General features: G+C 33.3%; 2 protein-coding genes across 2 annotated transcripts; one reads left to right on the forward strand and one right to left on the reverse strand.

The window, feature by feature from the left end:
- The first annotated feature begins 2,255 nt into the window (after positions 1 to 2,255).
- LOC129903090 (uncharacterized) lies at positions 2,256 to 4,306 on the forward strand. The gene is made up of 4 exons (XM_055978576.1): positions 2,256 to 2,379; positions 2,454 to 2,739; positions 2,840 to 3,007; positions 3,591 to 4,306. Exons 1-4 carry the CDS (start codon positions 2,329 to 2,331, stop codon positions 4,109 to 4,111), a joined length of 1,026 nt encoding a protein of 341 aa, XP_055834551.1. The 5' UTR covers positions 2,256 to 2,328; the 3' UTR covers positions 4,112 to 4,306.
- A 509-nt stretch (positions 4,307 to 4,815) lies between these two features.
- Positions 4,816 to 9,389, reverse strand: LOC129903445 (polyadenylate-binding protein 3-like). The gene is made up of 7 exons (XM_055979001.1): positions 9,062 to 9,389; positions 7,037 to 7,812; positions 6,868 to 6,945; positions 6,684 to 6,773; positions 6,040 to 6,321; positions 5,435 to 5,641; positions 4,816 to 5,332 (listed from the first exon to the last, which is right to left on the reverse strand). Exons 1-7 carry the CDS (start codon positions 9,315 to 9,317, stop codon positions 5,114 to 5,116), a joined length of 1,908 nt encoding a protein of 635 aa, XP_055834976.1. The 5' UTR covers positions 9,318 to 9,389; the 3' UTR covers positions 4,816 to 5,113.
- Between the last annotated feature and the right edge of the window lie 1,307 nt (positions 9,390 to 10,696).

The following is a 10,696-nucleotide window of genomic DNA, read 5'->3' on the forward strand; positions in this document are numbered from 1 at the left end:
ATCCGACACAAATGGTTTGATTTGATTTGTAAAAAATCCGAACCAACCCGATCCATGTACACCCTTACCTGTCATGATCCAAAATCTCATTAGGTCGTGAAGGCACCTACATCCTGTAGATGAACCATATTCCTTTATTACTAATTAACAATTTAACTACTGCAAAAATAATATTGAATTAAACAACTAATTCATATAAGTGTGGAACAAACGAGTTAAAATCAAACTAACCCAAGGAACTGATGGCACGAGTACAAGAACATCTACAAATACAAAAGAAGTCTAAAACTAAAACAACTCTCTAAAAGGAATATGATGTAATTGAGAATAATTACATGGTCTAATATGTTTGGTTGGTCATGTAATTACTTGGTCAGCAAATAATTTAGTGCAATTGGCATGAGGTAATTACACTATTTAATTCTCAAGTGGAGGCTGTGAATTGCTAGTAATTACATGGTGTAATTACAATCTGGTTACTTTTTTTTATTTTTTTCCTTTTATTTTTATTTTATTTTTTCATTTTAATTAATTTTTTATTTCTATTATTTCAAATTCTTTTTTAATTATATTATTCTAATATTTTCTATAAATTTATTTTGCATTTTTTATTATTTATATTTCATTTCCTTCCATTCTAATTTTTAAATTAAAGTAGAATTCATTGTTGAATAAAATTATAGACTTATGTTTTACTTTTCTTTTAAATCATATTTATGTACGTTATGTTGAAAATTGACATAAGAGTATTATGTTAAATTTTTTATTTTTTATTTTGAATTTATGTTATATTTTTAGTTTCAATTGTTTAGTAGTATTGACTTAATATTTCACATTGCAAGCCATTTACTTTTTAGTTAGACTTGATAGATTATATTTTATCAAATGTTCTAATAATTTTATGACATTATATTTATAATGTTAATCTTTTTGTCAAACATGCATTTCATAATGTTCATAGAAATTTTGTACTTTTAGTTTTTATGATTAATTTAATTAAAATATACTAGTTGGAAAATATAAATATTTAATATCATTTATAAAGGCAATTTAACTAATATAAATTTTTAATTTTAGAATTTTTAAAATTTAATATAATTTTATGATTGAACTTGTACAACCGAACAATATACTTATAATTATACCATAGTTACTTTGTGTGAAACAAATAAATCATCATATTTATTAAGTTGTGTAGTTATTAAATTGCTATTTACTGCCCTAATAATTGCAGAAATTTCAATTGTCAGAAGGCTTTCCTGACAGACCCTATGCCCTAATAATTCCTCCACAATTCTTGTTCTAATACAATTAAGACATCCCAAAATTTTAGTAACTACATTTACTCGCCTCAAATTTTAGCCAATTTTGCACTCGGCACGTAAAAGATTAATTAAAATTGATATTTTCTATGTTTCGATTTATTTGTCTTATTTTTTTTAGTCCATTTTAAAATAAATGTCTCATATTTTTTTTTACAACTTTTTAATTATAATTTTCTACATGACATGTTTAAGATCACAAGATTATAAAATATTTTGATATATTCTATATATTTTTAGGTTAAAATTCAAAAGTCTTCTTTATTTTTTTAAATTTCGTATCAAGTCAAATTCAAAAAATCAAATTAAAACGAAAAGAATATATCTTTTATCTAGTTACAAATAAGTACTAAGTTATTAAAGATTATTCTAAAACTCCACTTTTCAAATAATTAAATATATGTGGAGCCCAAAATTTGGGCGGGCCAAGTTAAGAAGGTGTTTGGAAAAAATAAAAAGAATATTTTGAAGTAGTAACTTCTTTTAGGCAAAAAGGTAAACAAGCTCAAAAATAAAATATTGATATAGAGCCCGTTTGGATTGACAAAGTTGATAGCTTTTGGACGTGTTTGCCTAATGCTGACTTTAAGCCATAAAGTTCTTAAAGTCAGTCAAAAATGAAAAGTTAGAATTCCTAACTTTTTTTTTCCAAAGTGCTTAAAGTCATTTTCTTTGACCATAGAAATTACTTTTATATCCCTTATATTTTAACTAAATTCCAAACTACCTTTTTTTATTCTTTTAACCCTAAAATTCACATCATAAGCACTTTTATCCAAACACTCAACTGCTTATTTATAAAAATAACTTTCAGCACTTCAAAATTCTAAAAGCATTTCATACATAAAAGTTACTTTTTTAAGGTCATCCAAACGGGCTCATAATTAACTTATGATTTTTAGCTTTTTCTTAATTATTTTCGAAACCCAAATTTCAACGTCTCATTTCCCCGCCAGTTCAGTATACATTACTCTTTTTAGGGAAAACAATCTCCGGCGACGGAAGAATGCCGACAGTATTCATCGCCGTTCAGTGCTGTGAATGCTCCACCATGCAGGTCTCTCTCTCTCTCTCTCTCTCTCTGTATGTACATAGATAATGACGCAGTAACGAGAAATTGAGGATTTTCAGGTAAAGCAGCAGAAGAAGAGTAGCAACAAATGGACCTGCGTGGTTTGCAATCAGAAACAGTCTGTTAGGAAAGTGTTCTCTCAGGGGTATAAGGCCAAGGAAATTCGCCTATTTGTTCAGAGTTTCAATATGTCTCGCCAATTTACGGATCAATTGCCCGTGGTAGGCAGGGAAGAAACTGAAACCCTAGATATTGAAGAGCAGAATCAAAGTCATCGAAGTTGGAAGAGAAAGGATTGGACAGAGTACCTTGATCCAGAAGAAGATGCAATTGATGAAATTTCAGGTAAGTTAAATTTCTTATAGTTCTGAAGATTAAGAGTCTGATGAAGTTTTATTTGCATTTTGATATTTTAGGTTTTGAATTGTTCGATTTGGAAATGCAGGAGATGTTATGGACCCGAAGATTGTGACGGAGTTACCAAAAGAGTTATTTGGAAAGCCTAAGTTGAACAACTACTCTGCTGTTGCAGGTAATTTCAAACCAGTTTTCTCAAAGCGGAATGCCAAAAAACAAAGCATATCTCAAGGTTACAGGAATGCACAAAACACAGGTAACCTCGATGGCCTCTTAAATAAACAAATTCTGAATCTAGAATTAGTGGATACACAAAATGAGTGTGATTCTATATATTTCTGCATAATTCGAGCCAAAAGCAATTAGTTCAATTGAACTCGTAGAACCTGTCCTAGATCCCCCCGATGGCACCTTATTTTAGTTCCTATCCATAAATACGAGGTAGGAGGGATGAGTGATTTTGGAATCAGATGAGTTGGATATTTTACCAAGTAGTTTCCCAGTACCTGTCCAATGATTGTAGAACATGCTGAGTAAGGTAAAAAGAGCTTAGAGTGCATATAGCAATTAGCGGGTGTAAAAGCACTTCGTTGAGTTGCTATTTTGAGAATGAAGATGATCATAGTTACAACTGACAAAGACCTTCACTGTTTTATCCAATTTTCCTGTTGGGAAACTGCATTTTGGAATTTCAGTAAGCCTGTTGTGTTGAAAACCGTAAAGAGGTTGCCCCTTTCTCCCCGAGTAAGTTCACTTACTCCCAGTGCCTCCATTTCTATATACTTTTGAAAAAAAGAGAGGTAGAGCTAGGAGCTCAGTAGCGGTGCTTTGACTTGCAGGTGTTGAGCCAAGCAAACATCAGGCAACAATGGCATCGGTGATCTCCAAGTGGGGAGATAATAGAACAGTGCCAGTAGACAGGTTTGTTCAGCCTGTGATAGACAATGTTTGCAAACTGAATGAAGGCATTAAGCTATATGATAATGACAATTATACAAATGAAGGAGATCTTGGTTATAGAAAGTTAGTACAGAGAAGTCAGCCAAAGACGGACAACAAAGTCTCCAAATGGACTGAGTATATAACTCAAGATGAAGATGATTGTCACTCGCAGTTTGCAGGTGGGAAAGGATTGACATCTGAATTAAATGAAGGTATCAACCCATATGACCATGACAATTATCTAAAAGGAAATCTTAGTCATAGTAAGTCAGAACAGAGAAGTCAACCAAAGACAGCCAACAAAATCTCCAAATGGACAGAGTACATAACTGAAGATGAAGATGATTGTCACTCGCGGCTTGCAAGTGGGAGAGGATCCACATCTGATGTCAACAAATGGAGTGGAAATACCTTTTAGACCTCATTGAAGGATCAAAGACTAGATGACGAAGAAATCCACCCTGATTTCTCTAGACATATTTCCAAGGAGTGTATTATGGGCTGACAACAAGTTTTTGCACAAGGGACTAGTTTCATTTGATTTAGTGGAGTATGTTTATTGTAGCACTGTTTTAAGGAAAAATTACTTATATACACAACTTATTTTATCATATTTTCTAAAGTTCACTATCATTTGAAAAAATTACAAAAATTCTTACTTTCTCCTATAACGCGATGTATCGGTCGGATATATCACGTCAGGATGTCCGATACATCACGTAATAGAATGTATGTGATGTATCCGAAAGTGACCAAAAAGAAAGGATTTTGGGTAATTTTTACAAGAGTAGGGATAGAGCATAATTGGGAAGAATCATTATGGAATTTAGGTAAAATTTACCTGTTTTAATGCAGTGGACTGTAATACTTGTATTAGCTTAAACTATGACTATGAAGCCCAATACAGAAAGTTCTCGACATGAAAAGGAAATAAGGAAATGCCTGAGGCTTCAAAGTGAAATACATTTAAAATGCTAATTAACCCAGCTAAAGAAGGGCCAAACATAACACATCTCTTACCAACAGATGATGTTTAGGATCAAAGGACCTTTGCCATGTCCTTGGCACGTTAGACCGCATAAATGTTGAATTATGCTAAATGTTACGAATTCAGGTGCTAAGAACAGAATTGTAGTCAAACAAAACAATCCATGAATTGCAATAAGCCTAGAAAGTATAGGATTTCCGCAGGAAACAAAAAATTAAAAGTGAAATCCCAAAAATATTAAAATTAAAACGGCATCAAGAGAGCAAAATAAACTCCTAGGTTATCATTCAAAGAAGCCCTCTTTGCTAAAATTTTAAGCCTACAAAGAATGTAATTTAAAACCATAACCAAACCCGACTCCATAAGTCACCATCATCACCCCTTCCAAAATACGGGCCAATTTAGGGACATTTCCATGTGCCAATATTTGTTTCATCCATTCAGGGTGAGTGATCCTAATTTATCACCAACACTACTTGGCACCAAGCGAAGAACATCCATAGCCTCACAGACTTTCTTCTTGAGAGCATCAGGGGACTCAATAAGATGAAGCACCTCAGTCTGATCCATCTCAAGCAACATACCAGTAACTTTACCAGCATGATCACTTTCAATGCGTTCCACAAGTGGAAATAACTGCTCTCCAAGCATCTGCAATACCATACCAGAGTTTAGCTAGTAAAGAATTGGGAAACAAGACACAGTAGTTCAAGTTTGACAAAAAAATCAGTGAAACTAAAATCAAGGACATACCACATGCTGATCTTCTGGAGAAGCAAAGGCCAAAGAAGAAGCAAGTGTTGACGGTGGCACTGGGTTAGAGCGTTGGATGTCCAAGGGAGGAGTTGTTGTAGACGAAGCAGCATCAAATGGTGCTGGCGTAATTGATCCCATCATACCTTGAGGGATGCTAGGATGCATATGATTTCGTCCATTCGGATTGAATCTACCAGAGTTCCACTGCATAGATTAATAAAGCTTTAACAACTCAACTTTGTCCAAAGGAATTGGATTACTAATTGAATCTGAACGTGGATTTTGAATGAAGATTGTACAATTTTGTCATTATTTTATACTAACCAGAGAAGTCACTCATTCACATAAGCCAAAGGTTTTATGATAGTGGCTTTTTAATCTTATGACCTATCCAACAAAATTGATATCTAGGGATATACACATGAAGTTTGTGTTTATTTCACTTTGAACTGGCTTTTCCATCAGAAGTGATTGTTGATATTCAAACTAAATATCCACACACAAGTTTGGAAAAATTATAATTCTTTACAAGAAAAGACTGTGAATACGTCCTAAATAAAAATGATGTACACATGAACTTAATAGAAAGAAAGAATATGCACCTGCTGCTGTTGAGAATGCCCTCCTCTCCTTCCACGCCCGTGTTGTCCTTGACGCTGAAGCTGATAGGGCAAGAGGAAATTTGGACGAACACCTGGATGAAGTCCAGGCATGAGTTGTTGCTGGAAGCCAAATCCAGCAGCTTGAGGTGATATAAGTCCTGGGGCACCTTGACCAAAGTAGACCTGCTGAGGAGTAAGTCGAGGTGCCCCATTGTGAAACCCACGCATGCCTCCAGGAGGAGGAGTCATTGCCCCAGCTGGTCGCATCCTAGCAAAATGTGCCTGCTAACAAGTAAACATCAAATTAAGTAATGAACATCCATAATCCTGTCTATAGAAGGACAATTGTCACTGATTGTAACAGAAGTTGTACAGCACTCGTCCAGCAGGAAATAGATTTAATATAAATGAAAGATGACGATGTGCATTATTTACTGGAAAATTGATTTATCATATTAAAGGCACGATATATTATTGGTGAACTGGAAAATGTGCTCAGTCCCAAAGATAAACCAAAAGTGAAAATGCAAGATACCTTAGATCACAAGTACTCTCGAGTAAAGTCTAAGAAGAAAAACAGCCGTCCAATACATTGAAGCAACTAAAACTTGCATCTTAAGAGAAAAAATCTAATGTACAATCACCTGTAGCCACACTCTTCTTTCGTCCTTGCTCTGGGCAACAGCAACAAATAAAGGTTTCTTTCCTATCAACTTGCCATTCATCTCATTCAACTGAAACAATAATAAAAACAATTTATGGATGCATATATTGTCTCCTTAAAAGAAAGCAACACAAGGTAAGATTAGACAATTTGGGACAACTCACAGCTCGTGTAGCTTCCTCCGGGGTGGAGAAGGCAACAAATCCAGAACCCTTGCTCACCCCTTTTGCATCGCGCATCAACTAATAAGAATTTCAAATTGATATGAAACACTAAAACAAACTTTTCCAAAGATGATATGCACTTAATAAAATCAATACATCGGGGACATACCTTGCAGGATGTTATGGTTCCGTACTCTGCGAATAATTCTTTCAGATTTTCATCATTCACACTGTCATCGAGATTTTTCAAATACAAGTTAGCACCTTTTAGTTTCTCAAATCGACTAGCTCGTTCTTGTTCAAATTTGGCTCTAAGATCTGCTTCCCGCTCTGATTTCTTCTGTGCCTTGCCAACATACAGAACTTTTTCATTCAAAGAACTGCCATTCAATTGTTCAACTGCAGAGGCTGCAGCATCCGAGGTCTCAAAATTTACAAAGCCAAAACACCTGGATTTCCCATTTGTGTCCATCATGACTACAGCACTTGTGATGGTGCCACACTTCTCAAAAAGCTTCTTGAGATCCTCATCACTGGTAGTTTCAGGAAGATTTTTCACATAAACATTTGTGAATTTATTGGCAGCATTTCCTCGACTCCTTTCTTGTCCACGGATGAAGTAGCCAACATAAACTTGTTTATCATTTATTAACATACCATTTAGTCGATTGATTGCTTTCTGTGCAGCTTCATCCTGATCAAATTGAACAAATCCATAACCTTTTGATTGACCATTACTGTCAACAGCTACCTTGCAGGAAAGAACTGTTCCAAAGGCACCAAAAGTGTCCTGCAAAGCCTTGTTATCTATCGACGAGTCCAGGTTCTTAATGAAAACATTTGCATAACCACTCTTCCTCAGACTAGGATCTCTATGAGAAAACATTATCCTCATAGGTTTTCCATTCACATGAGTAAAATTCAACAACTCCCTTGCCGTAGCAGCTACAATAAACAAATTACAAAAACAAAGTCATCAATACCCACAAAGTATTAAGTAGTGCTATAAATAGACTATAACCTTTACACGTCCCAAATTGGATTGTTATTAAAAGACATGTACAACTTTTTGTGAACTCTGAGTAATCTTAATCAGTGTTGGAGAACTAATTAAAAAACAAATTGAGCAATTCAATTCAATTTAAGTTTGAAAGGTAGCCAGAAACACATATTCCCTCTGTCTCGTATTTTATATGACAAACTTTTCCTTTTAGTTTGGACGAGAAAGGGCACGTCTTCATATTTAGAAACGATTTCCTTTAAACTTCTTATTTCAATCACTCTTAAAATAAAATAGATTTATAGTCACACAAATGTTTATGATTTTCTTTAGACTAAATGTTTTGAAAGTTTTCTTTCTTCCAAGTAAAACTTTGTGTCTAGTCAAATGAATAGTATAATTTATGAGATGCAGTTAAAGTAGCAAGCATAAAAGATGAGAACTTTAAGGGTTGTTTGTTAGAGTGTATAATAACAGTATTGAATAGGGTGTACTAGTAATGTTTGGATGACCACTGTCTAGTTTGGGCAATTCCATCTTTAATCATGCTTATCCATGTATTAATGATACTTTAATTTGTAGGAGTCGTTTGGTAGAGTGCATTAGAAAAAACAATGCATGCAGTAGTTTTGTGTATTATTAATACCTTGTTAATTGGTACACTTTTTTAACCTATGTATAACTAACTCTATTTGGTATTAAGGTATGTATAACTAATACATGGAAATTCATGGTATATATTAGTAAGGCAAATGATTTTAATGTATGCATTAGCATGGTTAAAGATACAATTGTCCTTCAAAACCTTTTCTACAACCTTTCCACTATAATGCAAACAAAACTAATTTCAGCATTAGTAATAACATCAGTATTCTTATAAACCCTACCAAACAATCTCATAATGCTAATAGCATGGTTTGCTACATGTATTAGTATGAGTTATACATAGGCTGAAAATCCTATCGCAAACAAGATAAAATAATTCCTTAACTAATACATGAATTATTTGTTCTAAACGACCCCTAAATAACGAAAAGTCCAAATAAGAAGAAACTCAAAAATATTCCTGTCACACAAATTACAGTAAAACATTATTCCAAATTAAAAAAATCAAAGAGGAATAATCAAGATAAGGGCACATGCAAATAAACAATAATTCTTTGTGCAAAATAGGGAAGAGAAAAGTTGTTAAACCATGTTGTGGAGAAGTGAAATTCACATAAGCGTATCCAAGGGATTCCCGTCGTGATTGATCCCTGCAAACCCTAACGGACACCACTTCTGCAACCTGATTAAACAGGTTATATAGTTGTACTTCATCTACAGAAGTATCCAGATCTCCGACATATAGCGAATAGTGACCAACACCGCTTCCCATTGCCACATGGGGAGTTGGTGGTGGCGTCACTCCAACTGACGCCGCCTGAGTCGGTTGTGAAACCGCCGCCATAATCGAAGAACAACCAGATGAATGTGCCTAGAAAAATTGAATTGAGAATTGAGAATTAAATGAAAAAGGAAAGATCGCTGCTGTCAGGCAATGAGTGAAAATTTTTGGGAGTAGCGAAGGCTTATATATGAAAGAGATTGTGGGCCCCAACTATGAACCGGTACTGAGGCAGCGATTTGGGGTGGGGCCGCACGTGCGGCCTAATACTCACATGTGCTCAAATTCTCTCCTATTACACTTAAGCGTCGTTACGTTATACCCCAATATAAAAATTAATATTTTCCTAACTATATTATACTCCATCTTTTGAGTAAGGTTAAAACTTTTTCAGAGTATACTTTATTAAATAGTAATAACTTAGGCCTCACTTTTATTTGTCACTTATTTTTAAAATAGATTTACAATTTTAATTATCATTTTTTGATATATTAAAAAAATAATTAATCTTTTTATGTTTTTACGCTTAGCATTAAATATTATTCTTCAAAATTTAATAATCTATTAAATATTAATTAATAGGGATAGTGTGATATCTTTATCAATTATTATTTTTTTGATAAGTGTTTCAAGTCAAATAGTGACTAGTAAAAATAAAAAGAACATGGGCTACTCATTTTGGGATTATATGCACCGTTTTTGGTAGTTCTTTAATTTTTGTGCCAATAATTATATACAAATTTAATTTTGCAATAATTTTGGCATAATACATAAATATGATCTTTAAATTGGTTTGAATTGATAACTATGACCTCTAACTTTACTAATGCACAAGTAGGCACTTTAACTATTCAAAAACGTGAACAAATAGACACATTCGTCCTACATGACAATTTTGTGTCCTACATGATGTCCTACGTGTATTGTGCCACGTAGGACATGTGTGTCCACTTGTTCAATTTTATACAAGTTTAAGTGCATACTTATGTACAATCAAAGTTGAAGGGCATAAATATAAAATTATGTCAAGTTAAAAAACATATTTATATATTATGTCTTCTTTAAATTTTTATGCTAATAATTATATTTATACCATTTAACTCTTCGATAACTCTTTAAATTTTGTGCTAATAATTATAAGTTTATATGTACCGTTTGACTTCTTGATAGCTCTTTTAAGTTTATATGTTTATATACCATTTAATTCCCAATTAGCATAGCGGAATTTCATCTTACTCTTTGGATGTATTCGTTTAAAACAAAAAAAGGTTAATAATACTTTTAATATATTAAAAATAATTTCAACTTATCCTCTCCTTTTCCTCAAAGTTACTGCTCTCTTCGTCTATTTTTACTTGTCTATTATATTAAAAATAGATGTCCAATAATATTTATTCAAATTATGAAATCAAGAGATAATTTTATACCTAGTTACTAATTTA

Source organism: Solanum dulcamara, chromosome 9 (genome assembly GCF_947179165.1).
Source record: "Solanum dulcamara chromosome 9, daSolDulc1.2, whole genome shotgun sequence".
In the NCBI taxonomy this organism is placed as follows: domain Eukaryota; kingdom Viridiplantae; phylum Streptophyta; class Magnoliopsida; order Solanales; family Solanaceae; genus Solanum; species Solanum dulcamara.

What these genes read in the sequence shown, in the direction of transcription:
- LOC129903090 (XM_055978576.1), top strand. Translation starts at nt 2,329, where the DNA reads ATGCCGACAGTATTCATCGCCGTTCAGTGCTGTGAATGCTCCACCATG. An exon ending in GTGAATGCTCCACCATGCAG is followed by an intron (nt 2,380 to 2,453) that starts GTCTCTCTCTCT and finishes GAGGATTTTCAG; the next exon opens with GTAAAGCAGCAGAAGAAGAG. An exon ending in TGCAATTGATGAAATTTCAG is followed by an intron (nt 2,740 to 2,839) that starts GTAAGTTAAATT and finishes TTGGAAATGCAG; the next exon opens with GAGATGTTATGGACCCGAAG.
- LOC129903445 (XM_055979001.1), bottom strand. Translation starts at nt 9,317, where the DNA reads ATGGCGGCGGTTTCACAACCGACTCAGGCGGCGTCAGTTGGAGTGACG. An exon ending in AAAGAAGAGTGTGGCTACAG is followed by an intron (nt 6,322 to 6,683) that starts GTGATTGTACAT and finishes ACTTGTTAGCAG; the next exon opens with GCACATTTTGCTAGGATGCG. An exon ending in GGCATTCTCAACAGCAGCAG is followed by an intron (nt 5,642 to 6,039) that starts GTGCATATTCTT and finishes TAATCTATGCAG; the next exon opens with TGGAACTCTGGTAGATTCAA.